Source organism: Excalfactoria chinensis, chromosome 4 (assembly GCF_039878825.1).
Source record: "Excalfactoria chinensis isolate bCotChi1 chromosome 4, bCotChi1.hap2, whole genome shotgun sequence".
NCBI classification, from domain to species: Eukaryota; Metazoa; Chordata; class Aves; order Galliformes; family Phasianidae; genus Excalfactoria; species Excalfactoria chinensis.
The window spans coordinates 69,765,011-69,787,327 of record NC_092828.1 but is presented as its reverse complement, the minus strand read 5'-3'; the positions used below and the strand labels follow the sequence as shown (position 1 = coordinate 69,787,327).

General features: G+C 41.6%; 1 protein-coding gene across 7 annotated transcripts in view; it reads left to right on the top strand.

Annotated features, from left to right (window-relative positions):
* Positions 1-22,016, top strand: part of KIAA1210 (KIAA1210 ortholog) — a 50,611-nt gene extending 28,595 nt beyond the window's left edge. For 5 of the 7 annotated variants that reach the window (XM_072336053.1, XM_072336050.1, XM_072336046.1 and 2 more), the window contains exons 3-12: positions 1,419-1,587; positions 4,317-4,446; positions 6,937-7,095; positions 8,354-8,419; positions 11,648-11,857; positions 12,402-12,504; positions 13,295-14,875; positions 15,636-15,796; positions 16,218-16,320; positions 19,940-22,016. In XM_072336053.1, the coding sequence (XP_072192154.1) occupies positions 1,419-1,587; positions 4,317-4,446; positions 6,937-7,095; positions 8,354-8,419; positions 11,648-11,857; positions 12,402-12,504; positions 13,295-14,875; positions 15,636-15,796; positions 16,218-16,320; positions 19,940-20,112 (2,855 nt within the window). In that variant the 3' untranslated portion in view covers positions 20,113-22,016. The remainder of the gene's footprint in view (positions 1-1,418; positions 1,588-4,316; positions 4,447-6,936; positions 7,096-8,353; positions 8,420-11,647; positions 11,858-12,401; positions 12,505-13,294; positions 14,876-15,635; positions 15,797-16,217; positions 16,321-19,939) is intronic. The other 2 variants (XM_072336047.1, XM_072336051.1) reach the window with 2 other exon arrangements.
* The last annotated feature ends 301 nt before the right edge of the window (positions 22,017-22,317 follow it).

Sequence of the window (22,317 nt, the reverse complement as noted above, 5' to 3'; positions counted from 1 at the left end):
ATCATGTGTGTTTTCCATGACCACCTGGTTCACTTACTACCTGATAAGCAGAATTTGAGATCTTCTGCTGATAAACCCTCCATGGGAGCTCCACATCTCGTCATTAGGTGAGCAGGAATCCATTGGCAGTTTCACACTGTACTGTTTGAAAGATAGCTTGGTCCCAGTGACAGGTCAAAGCAGTGGAAAAGTGAAGTGCAGATCTTCCTTGGCAGCTGCATTCTTGTATTTCGTGATGCATGCTGCTGGAGATGGGCCTGAGAGCCACGAGGAGATGGGGGAGCAGATCTCATCATCATTGTTTACTTCTCAAAGTGGCTACTGTGTGGTGCGTGATGCAGCTGTGTGATGGCACAGTTTCAGCCCTGATAAGGCTTGTTGGCAGAAATCCCTACACGTACAGGGCACACGTTGAGAAGGAGCATTGCTGACTAAATCATCACTGGGAGAAGACAATAACTGTGGAAAGAATGCCTTGCTTATTCAGGAATCTTCCAGCTGTGAACATTTATCATGCCAACTTCTGTAAAGTATTAATTGAACAATGAATTTGGCTCTGATACGCAGTGATGTTATTGCTCTGCATATGCATTTATGTCCACCACAAGGGTCTTAGTACAATAGCTTGGCCCAGAGTGTAAGAGTCAGTGACAAATAAAATGCAGCTCTTGTGCATTGAAAATATAAATAATAATGATAAAATATCTTAGTTTACTCAAAATGAAAGACATCAATTATGTCTCATACAGCCTGTGCTGTTCTTTTTGTATTTCTTTTCACTTTGACAGTGAAGTATCTGAAATCAGCTCAACAGTTTTGTAACCGTGTTCTTAGAGCTGCTGTGTTTAGGGTCCTGTAGGTGAGTGTCTTAATTTCAGCTTGCTCCACTGACCTTGGAGGAGCTCATTTTAATTTGGGGCAGTGGTTTAATGTGGAAACAGATATTTTGGTTTTAGGGTTTTTAAATTCGCTTGCCAGTTTTAATCTCTCTGTGTTCTTACAGCACAGAGTAAAGAAAAAGCAGAAGTAAACAGGCAAATTAAAGGCATTCAGAGTGAAAGACTTTAAAGCATTGTTTTATTAAAACTATTCTGGTATGATTTGTGTTATCACTGTTCAGTTGTGGATAGAAAGGTTCTCGACATAAGGTGCATTTTTCATAACCTGGAACCTAAGTAGGCAGCACCATTGTCAGCTGAAGGCCAGTGTTTCTTTATAGGTAAGCTGTCTAAGAATGGCAGCTTCACCTTTCACAGGACTCTGGCACTGAATTATTTACAAAGCAGCTGATTAGAACTGAATGGGCAGCTCCTGCTCGTGGCTCTCCATAGGCTTCCTCCAGAATTTAAGAAAAAAACTTTCTCCAAGCTAAGCAATGCCTCCAACTTCCATCAATTTTCATTTTTCTCATCTTGCAGGAAAGAAAAAATCCAGATTTCAGACTTTCAAGAACTTCTTTGCCAAGAAGAAAAGGAAAGAACCTCCACCTCCCAGGGGGGAGAGTAACTTAAAACCTAGCCAGTCCATCAGGGATGTCAGCATCTATGTGCTGGATGCTAACACACTTCATTCACCGAAGGAGGCTGGGTAAGCTGGCGGGGAAGGAAAATAAATAAATAAAAGCAGACCTCTTGCTGCAATAGGATGAAAGCACAAGTTGGCCCCTTAGGAGAAGCCGCCGTCCAAGTTTGTGCAAAACAAGCCCTAATGCTGATGAAGGAATTCCAGGAATTTCCTCTTTCTTTGCTACTAGCTTCAAAAGCCAACATGGAGGAGAGGGGGAGGGCAGCCAGGGGCTGGGGGTGATCCAACCCTGTAGACAGTAAAACTGAATACAGCCCAGATTGTTTTGATTGGTTTTAGTCTTTGAAATCTGTCCTGGAAGGTCTGATAATCATCAGCCTTACAAGAGGAGAATGACTGAATATTGCAGTGCAGGGAATGCACGCCAAGTTGAGTTGCTATTTTTTAACATAAATTGTGCTCTCTGGTTGGGATAAGGAAAAAGAAAGCGTTATGTGTTCCCAGTATGAAAATGCTGCTTAGTTTAACTTTCTTGCACAACCATTTAGGTACAGAGAGCAACAAAAGGCCTCTAGTTTTGTGTCAGCCACCGTGAAGTGCTATGCATATGAGTGCGGTTTGTGTCCAGAACAGTTCTCTGGTCCCAGAATGGAGTCAGTTCAAAAAACCATCCTTTTTTCACTTAGTTAAATAGAAACTACTAACTTATGCTGTTAATATTGCTTCATCTATAACCATAGACCACAACACCTAAATTGCTTGGCTTTATTTCTAGAATAGGACAACCCTCTGAACATGGTTATGTCTCTCACCAGGGGTGTCACGGGTCAGTATCTTGCAGCCTATAACTTGGCTGCTTTCCTCTCCTTCCACGTGAACTACTCAGGCCTCTCTTTGAGTATCTGAGGCCTTGGATTGTGGAGCTATGGGCTGGAATGACCAAGTGTGATAGTACACTGGCCACTTCCCAGGGTTTACAGTGTGTTGTTGAATGCATAAGATATTGTCAGAAGCCATGAATGTGAGATTCATGGAATCAGCGTTGCTGCCAAATGCACTGTATTGTCAAATAAGATATTAGGTGCAGCTGGATGCTACTGGTTTCTCCTGGTGGAATAACTTATGGATATTACTTTCTTATGGGTCCTTGCACCTCCTTGTCCTACCGTTCTCCACTCTCTCTGTTGTACTTTTGCAACTGCAACATTAAAACAGTTTGGGTTTAAGGAAACAATGATTTATTTCTTTCATTTGTTAGCATAATATTAACAGAGTAAGTTACTGGCTATACAGCCCCTCTTTAAGGCAGAGGAAATTGTAGTGTTGTAGTGACTCAGCTAACCTGGTCCCAAAGGTTTAGGAATGGCTGAGCTTAATCCATCAGCCCATAAGAGGGATCTGGCTTAAAGTCCAGAGACTGTGTGGGAACACTTTTCTCTTGCCCTTCTCCAAGTCCAGATGCTCTCTTCTTCAGCCCTATTCTCCCTACTCTCCAGTGATATAAAACTGTTTATTAAGACCAGAGATTGAGAAGTCAGTAAAACCTCTCCATTTTTGACCCCTTAGGCATAGGATTGGTTGGACTATGAAAAAAAAAAAAAAAGTATGTTTGTGCTATTTGAAAACCCTGTCCTGTCCAGACTGCATGGCACAAGAACACTTTATAGACACCTAGAGAGGCTGACTGGACAAATCATTTGGAAGACCTGATCTTGAAAGCCAATGGAAGTACAGCTTTGAAGGGTCTGTAGTCAGGTCCTGAGCCTTGCAATTCCTGGCGTGCTGAATACCAAAGCTAGTCCTAAAACAATCTTGCTGTTTGTTGTTCTTAAGACAGGAGTATTGGTTTTGCTTCTTTTTCCTCCTTCTACCCTTCCTATTCCTCCACCTCCTTTTTATTTTCATTTAACATGCAATCTTTTTTGAATAATACCTAGGGGGCGAACCCCAGATGTACCAAAAGCAGCGGTGCTGCAGGGAATCGATGAGGTTGGTCATCTGTGAAGGAGAAGTGGGCATAATGCGCCACTACCTCTTAGTTTTCTGAGAGGTGTGAGTTTTGAATGGGAATAGAAAAGCTTCCCTGATGGCAGCGTTAAAGAGCTGGGTTGAAAGCCCCATCATGTCCTTGGGCATAGAAGCTTCAGGGGTGCTGCACATGAATGAATTGAGCTTTTACGCAGGGAGAGCAGTGCTGGAAGTAGAGTAGCTAAAACATCAAGGGGTTTAACTAACAGTGTGTCTTTTACTTCAGTGCAAATAAAAATATACTTCCCAGAGTTGCACACATATGTTTGTACTTAAAAGACTCGTCTGTATGAAATCTACAGTTAACTCTACATATATTTCATCCAGTGTTCTTTTTGCTACTGCCAGACAAAAATACAGTAATTCTCTTGCAAATGCAAGTAGAATCCTTGAATCTTCTATGTTGGAAAAGACCTTCAAGGTCATCAAGTCCAATTGTTATGATATATATACAGAGAGAAAGAACTGAATGTCATCATCACCTGACCTATCATCCTTGACTCCCTCTCTAACCCACAAAGACTAGGCTGTGTGTTCAAGGCTGATGTTGCTCACATCCTAAAATAGACACTTCCATTCAATTCCATCCTAAAAAGTTCTTCTGCTTCCCTCCTGAGTGTAGAAGGAGCTAGCAGTGACTACCTCGGACAGTTAGCTTGCAGTTGAGTGAGATACGTCTCACTCCCTTTTCTTTAAGATCACCGTGCAAGGAAAAGTATTGGAGAGCTGTACCTATGGCATTAACCACTTTTCCTTCCATCTAGGCCCAAAGGAAACATGGGAAACAAAGCCTTATCCCATGACAGTGTCTTCATTTTTGAGTCTGTATCAGGAAGTGCAGCAGGTGACACGTCATCTCAGGAATGCATACCTGGAAAAGTGAAAACTTTGCAGGTGAGAACATCTTACTTTCATTCATGGTGCTGCCTTCTATTAATTGTCTCCTAGGAAACTCTGCTGCTTGTTGCCTCTGTTGCGTATCTTTGTTGACTGAAGCATCCAAAGCAGGATTGCTACATTTGGATCTGTTCTGCTTGTTGGAAGCTGCATCTTTGAACAGTCATGGTGTTTTCAGCCTTGTCCCGGTCCCATACTGTGTAACTGATGTGTGTCCAAGAGTCTGTGAACTGAATCTTTCTTTAATGACTAAGTCTTCTTCCAATGGAATCTCCATTCTTTACTTCATAGTTGCTTCTTTTGGGTTAAGGCCTCTTATCTGTACTGCAGAGCATCCCTTTATCTATTATTTTTGTTACAAAAGGTGTTTTTTGGAGTTTTTGGACTTTTATTTATTTATTTATTTTCAATTCTGGCTGCATTTTTTTTTTTCCACAGTACATGTTAGCACCAGGAGCTGCGCAAGTGTGTGGGATGATGAATATGTCAGGTCATTATCAACAACAGCTTTATTTATATCATTATTCTTCCGTTCTCTGCCAGCAGAGGATACTGTATTCTGCTAGGTCATTTCCTTCTCCCAAAGCACATACCGATCCCTCCTTGACAGCTCCCTTATCAACTGTTGACTGCACTAATTGCATTCAAATAGTTATCCAGCTCCAAGCACTGAGATAAAAGTTTAAGGTTTTTCCAGAGACGAAAACAAATTGTTGATAAGGCAGCCAAAGGCCATTGAAATTCTTCCTCAGCCCAGTGCGAGCTTCATGTTGCAAAACACAATTGCAACTCATGTTAAGAAACAGAAGATGCACAGAGAGACTTGTTCTTCTATGAGACTGCAAAATAAGCCAACCTTCAATTCAGGGTATTTTTTGCATAACAATAGGAGCAGCAGGGACGGTCATGTTTGTGTATGATAGATCTCTGCTGAGGAAAAAAGGCTCTTCACACTATCTCCAGCTCCCTGTGCCCTCTCCTCATCCACGTGCCATCCTGCATGGTAACTTAATACTGCCAGCACTATTTTCATAGTCTTAAAAGACAGCTTGGTTTTGTCAGTTTGACCGTTGTCAGATGAAAAGCCAAGCACCAACAAAAGCAGGTATTTTCTTAGCAGTGTAGATTTAACTTCTACTATTAGAAGAAAGACTGAAAATTCATACTTTCTCACTTACCACTTTACTGTCTGCATGCAATAAATTTAGTAACTCAGAGTTGGGAAGTTGTGAAGAGAGAGGACATTGACTGTGTGTTCCTTCCCATTAAATGCACAAATATGTTGTATGTCATATTTTCTTCCCCATATAATGCAATCTTTGTGCAGTTCGTTGTCATTCCTGCTTGTGCTTATTTGACTGATGAGGATAAGAGGGAAGGAAAGCCATTTAAATTGGGGGCCTGGAGGTAGAGGATGGCATTGTGCTACCCTGTGTAACTGCTTGAGCTATAGGAGTTACGCTCCAAATGAATCCCACCAAATGATAGCTGCTTAACTCTGTTTTAAAGCATAAATTTTGGTGTAGAATTTCCAAAGTTAACTCAATAAGAAAAGAACCAGAAAGAAAAAAGAGGTCTGCATGTTTATCCTGGGGATATTCAAGTGAGGTCTTTTTAGCTGAAGCACAAAAATGCTGTTTAGACCTCGACTGTATTCCAGGTTTGAAATAGTCAAAATACTTAAGCCAAGAGTTTTAGTGATGGTGTTTCCTGAGTTTGGAGCTTTTTCAGTTTGAGGGAACATCTGGCTCCTTGTGAGGTTACAGACTTCATTTGCTTTTTGAGGGTCAAGGTCTGCCAGAGCTTTCTTTTGTGCAGGCTTGGAAAAGAATCTCCACACTCCTTTACAAACTTAGTTGTTCCTGACTGTTATCATTCTTGCTGTAGACAGAACCAGAATGTGATGCTGGGGCAAATGAACAAGCAGCTTGTTAGAGTGGACCAGAAACTGAATAAAGTTCTCTTTCTGTAAGAAGTGGGTCTCACTGATTTGTGCAGCAGAGGATGGTGACAAGCTGGTGGGATTTGGAAGGGTTTTGGGAAAAAGAGTTGTCCTCATAAGCCTGGGGTTGGGGACTGCTGGCTCACAGTACTCTGTGGGACTATTCGGGTGTCCTGGCACATGTCATGTTTAGAGAATGTTTAAACCTAAGATAAAAGTTTAAACCTAAACTTAGTTATACTGCTATGCATTTTCTTGCCTGGTTAAATGTGTCTTGGATAACTTACTGAATAAAACTGATTTTTATGTTAGTATTGCATGGAAGTTTGTTCTAACTATGGGTCCTTAATGGATATAATTAAATTTAATTAATGTTTCTTCTTTTTTTTTTTTCTTTATTTCTTTTATTTTTTCAGTGAATAGCTTGTTCCTTCAAATATTTTTGTTAAATAAAAGACTCCTCATGTCTAATAGGAGCAACTGGGATAAAAGTTTCCAAAATGCAGATAATGCCATTGAAAGTCTGTATTATTCTTTATCCACAGCTTCAGCTGCAGCAAAACATCAGGCTTGGATCTCCTCCACTTGTTATCACTGGAAAGAAAATGGAAGATGCTGGCACAGTTTCGGAGGATGATGGATTGCCTAGAAGCCCTCCTGACATTTCAACCCTTCATGAAGTTCTGACCGATTCACCAAGCAAGGTACAGTTGTTACATCACTTTAGTGACCTTCTGCACTGAAAAATAAAATCTGATTGAGGAAGGGAAAGGCCTTTTTTGTTCACTTGTGATAAAACCTTTGTACCCACAAAGATGTGTTTTGATGCCATTTTGCATTGCTTATTTTATGCAATCCTATGGTATTTAGATGTGATGTTTGTGTAAATCACCACTGGAGTCATTCATTTCAGGTACACATTTGTGAATGAGCATAATTCTTTGGTTCATTGAAGTCTGTTTGCAGCAATGAACTGCCTGCTGATTTAAAGCTCTTTCTACTGCCAGGCACTTGTGATGGTACCTATCTGTCAGAACTAGAAAGAGTTATATCTATGAGTATGGTGGACTCATCACTGCAAAGAACACAAGGACAGTTTTCTGGGCTTTATGTAGACCTCTGCTGGGGCAGTTGCAACTTACTCTCCTCTTTATGATATGTCAGTTGACAGGACAACTCTGAATGCCTTTAGGCAAGGCAGTGTCTCCTGGCAGGTCCGCAGGGCTGAACGCATAAAAAGTGAAGTATTCATGGGTGTGTTAGTGTCACTGTTCTACTCCCAGCCTGAGAACAAGTCTTTGAGCACCAAAGAGCTGGACAGATTGGCAGTTGCCTGCACATATAAAAGAGGAAGATATTTATGTTGTTTTAAAGCTAATAGGGAAAACAGAAGTAATGGGAATGCAGAAAAATCTACTGGCTTTAGAATGAAACAGTTCAGAATCAGGGCAATATTAATTGAATTGACAGGCAAGTTAGAATCCCATGAGTCTGATGAGAATAGGTGCTGATGGGACTCTAAGAGAGACTTGGAATTATCTTTCTCATGAATAGCCTTTCTACAGCAGATGCATGATTTTGGATTCGAGTGAGTATGCAAGCATTTGTCAATTCAAAGTTCTTAAAACAATAAGCCAAAAACGAAAATAACTTTTAAAAATGTGTTGGTTCAGTTCCTCATTAAAGTGCGTGTTGCCCTGTTGCGTATACACCCAGCAGAGCATTTTGGTTCTTTGAGATCAACCTTTAAGGCATATCTTGTAGCAGGATAAAGTTCCCCTACCTCATGTCTGGTGTCCAGTGAAGAAATGAGAGGTATTCTGTGAGGCAGGGACTTTGCAGTCACCCTTCCTATAACTTTCCTCTTGTATTTTTTCATATTTTTAATGCTACATACCCAGTCCCAGGTAATTTGTTGTGATCCTTCCCTTGACTTACCCTCTTCCTTATTTTATCCCACAGTCCTCCAACCCTGTTCAGCGTCATAGCTCTTTGAGTTTAGGCGGGACAGACAGTGAAGATGAACAGGTAAATAGCTACTCTTCCTGCTAATAAACTTTCCTGAGATACCATATGTGATGTCTGTATGGAGCCATTACAATACTCATTTATCTATCTTGAGTTAGAGTATGTCATAACAAACTGTTCATGAACAGTCCAGAGTGGTGCCAGCTGTATTGAAATCATATCTCTCACAGAGTTTCCAATAAGAACCAATTAAAGAAAGGCAGAAATCTACTGGTAAGGAGTTTATGTGAACAGCATATTCAGCTCTGTAACACAGTCTAAGTCTTTAAAGTTACACAGCAGAATACAAGATACAAGGACTAGAAGCACTTCATTTCCTTTTCCATGACCCAGGGCCCAAATACCCAGCTGCATTTACATCTTAGTAACACCTGTCCACCAGTGGCTTGCAAGCAATGGCCTACTTCTCATCACTGGCAGTAAATGCAGGATCTGTCCTTTTTACACAAAGTATTCATCAGGAAAAGGTCTGCACTGGTTTGCCATTTACTCTGGATGACAAGTGACTGTCACAAGCAGCAAGTTCCGCTGTCAGGCCAACACATTCTACTCCTTGACCAGCCTGGCACAACATATAGAGGTCATGTTTTTGCAAAGTGCCATGTTTTTCTCCTTGACTGTCCCCGCTGGCTGGAGCTGAGTGCAGTTCCTGCCCACCCCACGCTCTCAAATGCTTAGTGCCAGCCCACTGCTGAGGAAACTCCCATTCTCTCTAGAGGTGTCTGACCAGAAGTCAGAAGTAGGAATTGTCACTTTATCTTTCCATTCCTAAAGGAAAGGATCCTGATGACTATGCAGGAAAGAGCCCAAACTGATCTAAGTAACTTAGGTTGCCATTACTTTCTAATAACTTACCTTATTTATTGTTACTTCCATGTGTCTTTCGTTAATGCAGATCCTGTTTTACACTGTTACTAAAACACTCCATTTTGTAAGCCTGCGTACTGTTTATTCCTTACAATGCAAAAAAACCCTTTCTTTCTGACACTGCAGTTTCAGAACTATTTTGGTCTTTCATCCTCATCCCCTTTGAGAAAGAAAGGTGGGAACAGAAGGAAACTCTTTCCCCTCTTCTGTGTTTTACTGAATTCCCCTTCTGAAAGGTTCTTCCTTTTTCTCACCAGTTCCCTACCAATCTGGCTAATTTCTTTCTGTTTCTTTACCGCAGTATTTTTTTGGTGAGCAGTTTGGTTTAGCAGAAATCTTCCTTATGTGTTTATCAAAAATAATAATTCCGAAGCAATCAGCAGGTGTGTTTTTGTTCAGTAGCATTTGTAGGTCTTTGTGTAATACCAAGATCTGAACTAGTAGAAGGAGTTGCTACATGGAATGACCTCATCCCAAAGATGAGAAAAATGTTGAAGAGCACCGAGAACTCAACAACAGTTATTCCATTTAATAGCATTTGTATTTATTAAAGGAAAAAGAGAATTTGATCCTAAGCATTGCAAATCTACATGCAATGCGGTGGTTTCCATTTTATTGTTGCCCTGATTTTGATGCAGAGGATAGTTACTGAACATCTTTGCCCTCTGTTATGTTACTGGGCTTTACAAGAGCTTCACGCTGTGTGAAAAAAACCCTGTTTGTCACTGGTGTCAGTTCTTGGAGGCTTCTGCATTTATAAATGCCCACTTTCTGGTTAACTGGGGATAAGTCAGGCTGTCAAAGCCAGCATCAAGTGACTTTGCAGAGACACTGACCAGCACTGATGCTGCTTTGCCACAGAGCCTTTATAGAAATCTAACTTCCTTGGTGGTGTCTTCAGCCCAGTGTAAATAAAACCAAAGCAGGGACTCCACTTCTGTTTTTGGTAACAATTTTTTGGCACAAACGCTCTGTAGGAAATGAGCTTCCCATCACTGCATGAGAACCAGTGCCAAATCTTCCTTATACTTCAATACTGGTGTGCAAAGCCTGTCTCTGCTCCACTGTTGGTGAGAGAAGATACCAATCATCTGTCAGTGCTCACAGGAAAAAAATATCCTGAATATCCTCGGTGGAATAGGCTATATGCATTTGCCATTTATAACAGCAGTGGCTCAGGTGCTAGTTTCAGGTGGTTTGTGTATTAAATAAGCAGAATCGTGATTCCATAATTGAAAGGCAGAACTTGAATGTGATCCTTTTGAGCTCAGCATAACATTAATCTTAGACAATTACAGTAATAGCTTATTAGCTGGATGTTTTCTTCTTCATCTTTTCACAGTGTATAAAACTTACATGAGCAGAATCTCAGACATTCTGTTCTAATTTGTTTCAGACCTATGATGGCATAAAGAATAAGGAAATGAGCTTTAGTTGCTTTAAATACAGAACAGCGTACTTAGACAGTTTTTGTAGCTGAGTTGCTAAGATGCTTTCATTATCTTCAGAACTTTATCAGCATACGTATGCTTTAAATTCCATGCACTATCTCAGGCTTAAACCAAACCAAAATTGGAATGCCAAACCCATGGCTGTTTCACCTGCTTTTGTGGGCAAAGCCAAAGTAAAGAGTGTGTTAGGCTGAATCAGTCTTGTTGGGCATGTGTGACATTTTGCAGGGCTGCATTTCAAATCAGTAACAGTACCAGTCCCATTGCATGTGTAGGGGTTTCTCTCCAAGCACTTCTGTAAACACTGTATTTTGATCATTTAATCTGAGGTTGCTGCTCTTTAGTTCCCCAGTGCAGCACTGGTATGAGGATGAGATCCACGTCACTGTCTGAGAGATGGTTCTGGGAGACGTGTTGGAGAGAAGCGTTGGTTTTTATTCTGGGAAAGTGATACTAAGAGCAAATTGGTTGTGGTAACTTTCTCGGAATTAGAAAGAATGAGGAGAAAATACCCATACTATTGTGGCTTTTTAATAGTACATTCCTGTGTTGTGTCTCATTATCTGGAAGAAAAGGCAGCTATAAAAACTGCACCAGTGTCTCCTGCTGGTGCGTGTATATATTGCAAATGGCTTCTCAGATAGATAGTAAATGGGAGGGGGCAGCTGAGGCACTTGCAGTGAGCATTTCTCACTTCTGTGTAATATACAGCTGTGAACATGCAGAACTGAGGAACTCAGCATTAGGTGTGCATAGACATCAGATGTGCATTAGACATTAAAGTAAGGGTTTATGTCCAAACATACAGCCATTTCAGGCTTCTGAAACAGAGTAAGCTAGCAATGGAATGATGTTTCAAAGCTGTGGGGAGGGTGAGCAAATCTTACAGTGACGTGTCTGTGTTTTACAGATACCTTCCGCAGCTTCCTCTAGGCCCATCAGTCCTTCAACCTGTGCTGCTCTAGGGGCTGCAGGCTCACGGGGCAGCAGCTCCCTTCCCATTGACTTCACTATCCCTGCCAGCCCCATCAGCTGCCTGGACACCTCCGCTGCCCGGCACCGCATTGCCATCAACCCCCGGAAACAGAAGGGCTTTACCAGCAAGAGCCAGCAAAGCCAGGTGAGTCTCCTCTGGAAAAGGATTGCTGTACAGAAAGAACATGCTCACTTTCCTTTACTTTTTCCTTTCTGGAAATAGATGGGAAACCACGTATTTTTCACCACCCCGTTACTTCAGTGTTATAGGGGCTGAATAAAAGCGCAACTTCATTATTTTTCATTATTCAGTCAAAAAAGGTCGCATGTTACATTTAATTTGTAAAAACATCCCTCTTGTTTCAAAAGCTTGTTTTCAGATTTAAAGGAGCCCAGGCCTATTTCTACAAACAATTTCATATTATCTGTGGTGTAATTCTTTGTATGCCAAAGGAAGGGCCGTAGGAAGGGTTGTGCCTTTGCAGGGATTCTAGAGAGAGACATCATGAGCTGCCTTTGACAGCTTAAAACGTGAATGATTTCAGGCTCATTATCCACAGAGCTGGTAAATTACAGAAAACAGGTTTTGTTTCTAAATGTTTTGTGTATTCAAAAATGTGTGTGTGTGTATAAAATACAGTTTTTGTGCATTATTCTTCTAATTAAAACATCTTTCTGCACTTCCTTAGGTGGAACACACAGAGAAAGAAGCATGCCTTCGTGCAACTCCAGAGAAGAAGGGAAATCCAACAGAATTACTTGAGAGTGACCAGCATAAAAGCAATTGGGAAGGTAACACAAACTTGTGACTTTCCAAAACAGTGGATTGAACTCTTCTATAGTAGGCTGACATGACCTATTTGGGCTGAGAGTTCTTTCAATCCAGTCACCTTCTTGGTTTTATACTTTAAAACCAGTCTTGGCTGCTGAAACGTGATGGTGACATCATATTCTCCAGTCAAACTGTGGTGCTGAAATGGTGATCTTTGAGGACAGCATTAAAAAATAAGTGAGGTGAATGTAGCAGGTTCAGAAGTACCAGTGCTACACAGCTGGTTAAGTCACATTGGCTTGGGATGAGTTCGCTGAAACTCAGAAGCAAACAACCTCAGCATCGCTCCAACACCAGCCATTCTGTGATGCCATGATTCTGTGATTCTGTAATTGTATGTTACGTGTGTAAGGTGATGTTAATTGGCTTGTTTACCAGACCTTCCTCTCCTGCTTCCCCTCTTATCATTTGAATAACAGCTAAGTACCTGTGGTAAAACAACTGTAATCTAGCTTGTAAAAACAACTGAAATTTCTACAAAATAACACATACGTTTTTACTTAGCACCATAAATCCCTTACAAATAGGGATGTGCATGGAAGGGAGCTAAACAGCCAGTGATTAGGTACACCCTAAGCAGACAACACTCATTTAACTTTATTTTAGAACATTTTTAACAGCCATTTTTCTCAGATAATAGAAACCAAACATGGGGAAATACTGCTAAATGACTGCATATCTGGTATCAATTACTAATATAGATGGTGCTTGAACCTTGAAGTGCACGCTCTTCTCTTTTGTTTAATACAGACTTATCAGCCCATGTGGAACATAATGCAAAGGGAGGTGGTTCTAAGGAGACACCAAGTGTAAAATATCCTGCTGATGCTGACCCTGACTCCTGCAGTTCCACACTTGTTGCAGAAGACTCTTGTACTCTGCTGCAAGAAGATGCGTGCCTTCCAGATATGGACCATCACTGTAATGCAGCCACATCCCTTCTGAAACCTGAGTCTCCACCAGTGAGCCTGGGGGAACAGCACAGTGCTGCAGTGCCGCATTGTTCAGATGAGGCTGCTGGGGAACTGAAATTACATCAGCAAAATACCAGTGTGGAAGTATCCGCACTTCCAAAATCTCAACAAATTGAAGCAGGAGCTGTTGTGCTTCCAGGTGTACTAGCAGCCGACTCATGTAGCAGTGACATGGAGATGGAGAGTATAACTGTATTGGCATATGGTGCACAAAGATCCCCAGCAAAATCTGTGGACCAAAATGTCAAAGACCAGGAAAAGGGGGATGCACTATTTATTGGCAAAGTAGAAGCTTCTCTGGGTACTAATGAGAGCTGTTGCAACCAGTCTGTCTTAGATACCGCTCTGAGCGCTTCACAGGTTGCTGTAGCTGATTCAGAGTCTTCTTCTGACATCAAGACAGTGGCTGTTTTGAAGTCTGAAAACAGCTCAGCAACAAAAAATGACAATGAAACTTGTGAAAATAAGGAATTTCAGCCATCCAAAAGCAATGCAGGAAAAAAAATAGACACTGCTGTGTCTGTGTTAGAAGCAGGTTGTGTGCTACCTCCCAGCAAATTAGAAGTATGCTTTAAAGCAGAAATACCTTGTCCTGTTTCAAAGGACAACCAAGTCAGTCAGCAAACCTGCACATCATACACTTCTGAAAAGCTTTGCATTGAAAGTCTGGCCTCTTCAAGTTTGGCTGGATTGACATGCAGTGTCTCTCCTAATGATGACTGCAAGGAGTCCCAGGTAAGGAGCACAGCTTCTCACAGGAAATCAGAGAAAGACAGTCAGTCCTCAGAAGAAAATACACAGAGCCTGCTAAAGACTGCTGCTGCGAAACCAGTGAGGTTTACCATTGCGCCTGCATGGCAAAGATCTCTCTCGGGGGGTTCAAATTCAAAAGAAGATTCCTATACCAGAAGTTCCCCAACCTCCCCTATAAGACCAGAGTTATTTGAAGGAATAACAAAAGAACATGCAGTCCAGGATTCAATAAAAAACAACTGCAGCAGATTTGATCGAGATTATAAGGATGGTGATTCGCATTTGAATTCTTCTCTGGAGTGGGCTGACCGTGAAGCAAAAAATGTTGAGAATCCATTTGGGGTTAAACTGAGGAGAACATCTTCTTTACTGAAGTACCAGAGTGAAAGCTGTGCTGAGTCTCTGAAACTGCTTCCCTCAGCTGCTGTCACTGCTTCTGCAGCTGTCAAGGAGGATCAGAAGCCAGCAGGTGCTGGGAAGCCAGCTCCGAGCCTTCCTGTCAGCACAGCATCATTTTTAAAACAAGCTGATCTGGAAGACAAAAGTCCTCCCAAGACAAGATCAGAAGAAGGGACAAAGAAGCAAAACGGTACTAAACCTTCAGGTATTTGTGCTGTACTTTTATTCAAACACTGTAGAAGGCAATGACCATGTAAGACCTTAGAAAGAATGGCAAACAAAAGATAAAATCCTCTTGAAGAGGACCAAATTCAGCTTTGAGTTTGTTATTACCATCATTTCATAGCTTGATGATTTAGCCAGTCAAGAGAATTCTTGTCTTATCTTAATGAGGGGTGTGTTCCAGCAAGAACAATATCAGAATAACAGCTTAAGGGCATCTGGAACGTTTCTGGTGCAACCTATTTCTGCATATAGTTGGAGTTTTAACACAGCTTTGTAAAAGTTGCTGCTGTTCCGTAATTAATTTCCAAGACTGCAGCAGTTCAAACCTTAACTAGGAGTTGCACTGGGCATGGGGGCATGGGTTTTTTTCCTACAGTCACTTCATTTAAAATACTCCAAAGGCAAAATGGTAGCCTGTGTTTTAAAGGCTACATGAAAAAATAATGGCTGTCTTACTGTAATCAGTGATGTAAGGATGTTGTTTCAAAGGCAAAATCCAGTTCATAATGGTCTCAGCGGGAGTTCTGCCATTGACTTAAACGGAAGCAGAATTGGGTAAAAAACTCTAGAATGAACAGAAAAATGATTGTTGCCAAGGACAGGATCATCGGGGAAGGTAATTTTATCTCCCCGGTGTTCAAAGGGTATTACAGAATCAGAAGGATTTGAAACAGAAAACACTCCAGCTTTATGCTGACGACCTAAATCCTTTCTTTATTTCCAAAATACTTCTTTTATAGAAAAAGCATCCTCTCTACATTTGGAAACCGCTTCCTCTCAGCCGGCTTGGATCTCCATGGCAAAACTAAAACAAAAGGGTTTCCAGGGCCACCCTCTCGCCAAGGAACAGAAGGCTGAAGAGCAAACCTCGAGCAAAGTTGGTCAAGAGGAGGTAGAGGAGGTAGAGTTCTAAGTAAAGTTACCTCGGGGTGAATCCTTCACCAAGAGCTGCTGTGCAGCGCAGAAGCTTTCTCACTATTGGTGCCCTACAGACAGCATTCACTGATCTGCTCCAGTGCTTCTGCTTCAATGCAGAAATCGTACTGAAGGTCTGGCTTCTCCAGTGGCTCTTGCACGTATTTTCTGTGCGAACCTTAAATTCCTGCTCAGTGAGAAAGAGAGGATAACTTGCTTGCACGTGCAGTGACCCTGTATTTGTAACAACTATCTTACTTCTTGCCTTCTCCCTCCTGTTTGTCTTTTTCTGCATTTCCATAGTTAGGTTTGCAGATGCTACCAGAACTCTAATGGCAAGCTTTAGGAACACAGCTGTCTGGCAGGTTTCTTATTTGCATTCTCTTTTTCTCTTCCTCCTTTTATAGCAAGTTGTCTGTGGTAGTGAGAACACACAGAAGAACATGCCTTCTAACTTGAGGCTTCAGGAGAAGCAACCACAAATGAAGACCAGTGTGTGTGCTGCAGCAGGTATTCTCTTTCAGCCACATCTTTACATAATGGATATAATTTACTCCAGTAAGTGGTAAGAGCGGTAGGGAATGGAGAGTGGTCTTGCACTGGAACAGGCTGTGCAAGGAGGTGGTTGAGTCACCATCCTTGGAGGAGATCAAAAACTGTGTAGACGTGGTTCTAAGGAACATGGTTTAGTGGGCAATATTGGTGGTAGGTGGATGATTGGGCAACATGATCTAAATTTTCCAACCTTAATGTTTCTGTGATTCTATTCTTTTGAATAATCAGCAAAGCTTTTATGAGGCCTGTTCAGACTGTAGTTTGCATATGGTCGTAGTTTGCATAAATCGTGTATGTGTTAGGTCATGTGTTTAAGTTTTACATGTACTGGCTCATTCAGCAGAGAAAGCAAGCGATGCGCTTTCATCTCCACTGCCAGTTCATGGAATGGCATGTCAACAGGATGGTGATTTATTACTGGCAAAGATCAATACTAAAAAACATTTTCCAGGGACCAGCTGAAGTTGGACGTTGTCCAGAAGAGTGCAGCAAAAAGGTCAGGTCTTCTAGACCTCCAGTCAGCCAGGAAATACTGATGGGAGTGGAGTTGTTTAGTCTACAGAAGGACTTAATTTGCTGCAGAGAGGAAGCTCATGCCCTGCATGAGCTCAGAATGCACTGGGGAGGCTGAAAAACCTCTTAACAATAAAGAGTTCTGAAGCATGGAATAGGCTAAGGACTTCTAGACAGTCTGCAATTTCCATTGCTGGATGTGTTCAAGAAGAGGTTAAATAAACATCCATCAGGAATAATACAGCTAAGAGTCAGTTCCACCCCTGGGAGAACAGAGGCTGAAAGGCCCCTCTCCTGCCCTATTAACTCCTATTCTCTGTATGAGAAATGCAGGGAAGAGTGTGACTCAGAAGTTGTGACTCACATGCCTTTTCCAGGGCTACTGCTGGGCTGCAGCTTATACCTCCCTGCTCACTCAGTGTGGTGCCAAGCATGCTCCAGCTAGGTACAGATAAGCCAGCTCTTCCGCTGTACAAGCATCTTATGTGAGCTGAACACTACTGACTTCAGACGCTGCCTAAGAAGATAAGAAATGCCTCAGTAGGTCAGAGGAGTGCCTCTGATCCAGATTCCTGTTGCTGACACTGTCACTACGAGGCCATTTCCCCCTTACAATCCACAGCACCCAGAATTCTTGTATTTAGATATACTAAGGGGTTACATCTCTGCCTCTTCCCCATGGCAGCTGTTTATAGGCCCTTTATCCCTTTTTGAGTTTATAAGTGCTACAAAATGAGCTTTCTCTCTTACTCCAGGCAGTTGACCAGCTAAGGATGTGCACCTGCAGGGAGGCTCTATGTCACGTGCTAGCTGAACTATGGGCAGGGGATAGAAATACCATCTTTTTGAGAAAGTATTCTCTTACAGGTCAACTTCATCTCATGGTTTTAGGTGCAAAGTGAGAATTCTGCTCAGATTAAATGGCAGTCTTCCTTTGAAAGGCTGTCCCAAACAGGCTGGATTTCTGCCCTGAATCATTCATGTCTTGGGGGCCGTGCATCCTTCAGCAGAAGCCCAGAACTACACAAAGCGTGCTGCTACTCATCCAGCAGAGCTCATCTCGCCTGTGGGCCTTGCAGCAGAATTAACATTTTTCTGCATCACCTCTTCCCAAGAACTGACCTACTTTCCTGATAACCAAGGGCTATTTCTCCCCTCCAGGGACAGCAATTTGGGATAATCTTCCACTCTTGGAATGTCACAGAGAACTCTGACCAGTGCTGATATTGAAGGAAAACATCACTCTTTAACTACTCAGAAAATCACACTTGGGAAACGCTCGGCACAATCAGTATGTGAGCAGGAAGTTAGGAATCCCAAATGTAAACTCTTCTTATTCAGTTCCCATTAGCACAGCCAGCAGTTTACCCAGCTGAAGGTGCTGCTGGTGGAGGGGATACAGATTCAGTATCCAGAGGAGATAGATACTTATTTGGATTTTACTTTTTGGCTTATGTTAACTTGAGCAGTTTTCTTCTGCCATGATAGATGGCTGAGGTCTTGTGTGCAATTCTGCACATTCTGTACACAGCAGAAAAGCTGGGACAGCTCAATGTCAGCTAAGTTTGGAAGCAAATTCCAAGAAATCAGATACTTATGTAACAGTGCAATTGGTTTGTTTTGCTGTGTGACAGCCCACATGTTGCCATAACCATGGGAAGGCTACCTAGCTTGCTTCTTGTCTCTGCCACTTTAAGCATGGTGAGGTTTGTCTCCTGAAAAGTGAAAACCCATGTTCAAACTTTCAATACACTGAAATTCCTCTATCTTCCTAGGTGCTTCCAAAAAATGTGCTGTGCATGTAGAGCTGCAGCCTGTTCTTAGTGGATAGTACACTTCCTCCATTATTCCTAAGTATAGCTTGCCTCCTGCAAGGATAGCTGTGAGCCAGGGCTGTGAAAAGAGACCTCCTGTGTGGAGATATGGAACTTCTTGGCTTTGATCTGGAGTGTGGCTGATGGAGCTGATTGACATTTCTCATTGATTTAAAAGCAGACAAGATCAAGTTTCCTGTACTTAGCGTTGCTCAAGTCCCTATGTGGCCTCTGTTCTTGTGCTGGAGCACAGCGGCCTCATCTTGCCAGCCACATGCCACACACAGGCTAACGGGGTATTGAGGAAATGCTTGAGTTTTCCCAGCTTGACTTAGACATGAAAATGAAGTCCTGTATGGGTTGAAAGGGATGGAGAGAGCACAATGTTGAAAGACTTGTGAACCATTTCTTGAGAAGCAGGAGCTGTACCTGTGATGTCCCATGCTGGGCTGTCTGAAGTCATCAATTCTGAAAATTCTCAAAGAAGATGGAGGGAGGATGCCTTTTCTAAACTGTAACTCAAAGCCATACAAGGAGTCCTATCTACAGCCTTCTGCCCTCTCTGAGGATGACAGGCTTGTGTTAGGCTGCAAGTAAGAGGAGCACCTAGCTTCACCAGAACCCCACCTTCTTGCATTTGACCTTTACCTAGTATTTAACAATATTGCTGGAGAAGAATTGAAAACCATATACCAGTTTCTTTTAAGCCTTCAGTGAGCCTGAGGTGATTCTTGCCCTTCAAGTATTTTGCTTCCATTTTCCTTCATACTCAATAGTCTTATTCCTAGATATTCTTGCCAGTCACAGAGCAGAAGAAACCAGTGGAGCTCCTTGCTTGGCACTGTCATGGCAATTAAGGGTTTGAAAAGATGAAGAAATGAGTTAGCCCAGATGTGTTATAAAAATACCCGGGGCTATAGTCTCCAGGTTTGTAGAATTTAGAAGAACATCTTCATATGTCAGGGGCTAGACACTTGCTGTTAGTACTGAGGAGAAGATTCTTTTGCAGGCAGTTTGTTAACTAAAAGCTTGATACAAATTTTTCCATTGCAGTAGCCAGTCCTAGCCTTCATTGTAGCTGGACCAGTGATATCCAGTTTAGTAATTTCTCTGATTTTTATTCTTGAGTCACAGACGTTCTGGGCTGTAAAATGATTTTCTTTCCAGAGAAGGAAGCATTATTGGCAGAAACTGAGTTTTTAACTCTCTAGCCTTTTGATGAGTGATGGATATCTTCTTGTTGGCAGGTAAAGTTGGACCTATTGCTCAGGAAGCATCTGTGATTCCTGCTGTTGAAAAGGAAACGAGACACTCTTCTAACCTGCCAATGACACCGTGCAGTCCTGCTGAACCACCCTGGCTATCCCTGGCCAAGAAGAAAGCCAAAGCATGGAGTGAAATGCCCCAGATTGTACAATAGCAAATGACACGGGCGTCCTTCGTTGTATCGTCAATAGCTGCATTAACTCCATTTAAATCCTTCTTCACTGTGATCATTTTTTTGAGAAACTAGAGCCTTAGAACATTTGCTCAGACTGCTGTATGTAAATACACAGTGAAGAAATGCCATCCGGGGCTTCATTTTGAAGTATTAGCAAGTAGAGCATTTTCTACTACCAGCTACTAGGAAAACTTGATGGTTATGTTATACACTTACATATTTGACTAAAAGACACTGATGCTCCAAGAAGACATGCTTCAGGCTTTTGAAACATTTCCCTTGCTAAATACGTTTTTAAAAGTTTCCATGAACAATCTAGTGTTTTGTGCAATGTGGTTTTGGCTAAGGAATTACTGTATGCTATAAAATAGATATGATGCTGTACACTGATGCATCATTGTGACTCACGGGCATTGATGTCATCACACTTCTGTGTAATCATTTAAGATGGGCAGTCTGCATTTGCTTCTGATTGCTAATGGACCTATTCTGTGATAGCTGCGGGATCCAAACAGCACTGGGGGTGTTGGAGTAATTTTGACTTCTGGATAATTTGAAATCACAGTGCTGTGGGTTGTGTGCTTTGCTCAGCGATACCAGGTGGAATGACCCAGAGCCACATGCCTCCTTTCCTCTCCCACATGCTAGAAAACCACCATGCTCAAGCAGACACTGCTTTGGGTGGTATGTTTGGAAATCTGGAATAGTCTCCTTCCTTTAATTATGGCAAAGAGTGGTTTCTTTTTTGTGAGATTCATCTGCAAACTCTCTTAAAGCATAGTGTGAGGATGGAAACTGTTTGCTACCTGGGAAGTGATACCATGTTTTTAACAAAGGCCACTCCATTTTTCATGTTCTTGTGTGATTAAGGGGCAGCTACTTTCCCCTGTGCATCATCTGTCTTTCACTGATAACCCAACATCAGTCTAATAAAGCCATCATTGAAAGGAGCGGGCTATTGGAAAAAAAGCTTTATGAAATGATGGTGGTGGCTTAAAAGACAGTGGTGCCTACTGGTCCTTTTTGGGTTTTTTTGCAGCATTGCACATTTGTAATTCTTGTTTACAGTCAGTGTAGAATTTGAAGGCTAACTTGGCCGATGGGCAGCTTTCAGCTGGATAGGTGGTAGGTATTTTTGAGGAAAAAGCTATAGGATTAATTGCAAAACAAAAAATAGACTCATTATCAAGACTTCAATCTTCCAGTTTTTGGCCTGAATTTAAATATATATAGATCACAGTAATTGAAAACAGCATTAATTAGGAGCTAGATTGTGGACTTTTCTATATAAGTGAAAACTTACTCAAGTGGGCTCACTGAAAGTATAGATTCTGTTTGTTTCATGCTAACATAAAACAAGAGTAAGAATTTCACTGCTGGTTTGTTAACCCGGCCTATTTTACTACTTGCTTTCTTTATTTTAACAGTAATTTCTTTGTTTGCAAAGATCTGAAGCATTTGTATGTCTCTGAAGCTTTTAGGTGTAACTTAAGTGGACATACTCAGTTTTGACTCCTGAAGTTCTGTCCAGCTGCCATCCCATCAGACACTTACTGACCCTATGTAAAATACATGTATTTCTTTACTCAGCAAACTCTTCTCTTTTGGTTAGTGTGGATTGTGGTTTTTTCCCTAAAGTAATGCAAATGTTACTAGAATCTCTCCGTCCCCGTTTTTGTTTTTGATCTTGTTTCCTTTATGTTTGGTATGTACATATGCTTTTGTAATCTTTGTCTTGAAGGAACCCCTTTTGTAATTCATTCTCATTTTTATTTTACTATTAAATGTGGTCGTCAATGGTGATGATGCAACTCCTTGGAAACAGTGAGCAATATATGGCCCTTGTTCATTAAGGAAAAAAATAAAAAGAGGTATTTGCTTAATATATATTCTCTCTATATATATATACATATATACACACATACTATATCTACTCTATCTACTCTCTATGTATACTCTCTCTATATACTGCATAGATCTTGTCTTGGGATGATTTTGTGTGGCCTGGCACTGATCAGCACAGTTGGTCATACTAATAAGTTTTCCTAAATCTATGTAAAAAGATAAAACAGGGCTGATGGCTCCTTTTGTTCTGGGGCTGCTGCAGCTCCTCTAGGTCACGGTCAGCCTGCACTGCTGTGGTCACAAGAAAGTTTGTGTATACTCATTTGGATGGGTTTCAGA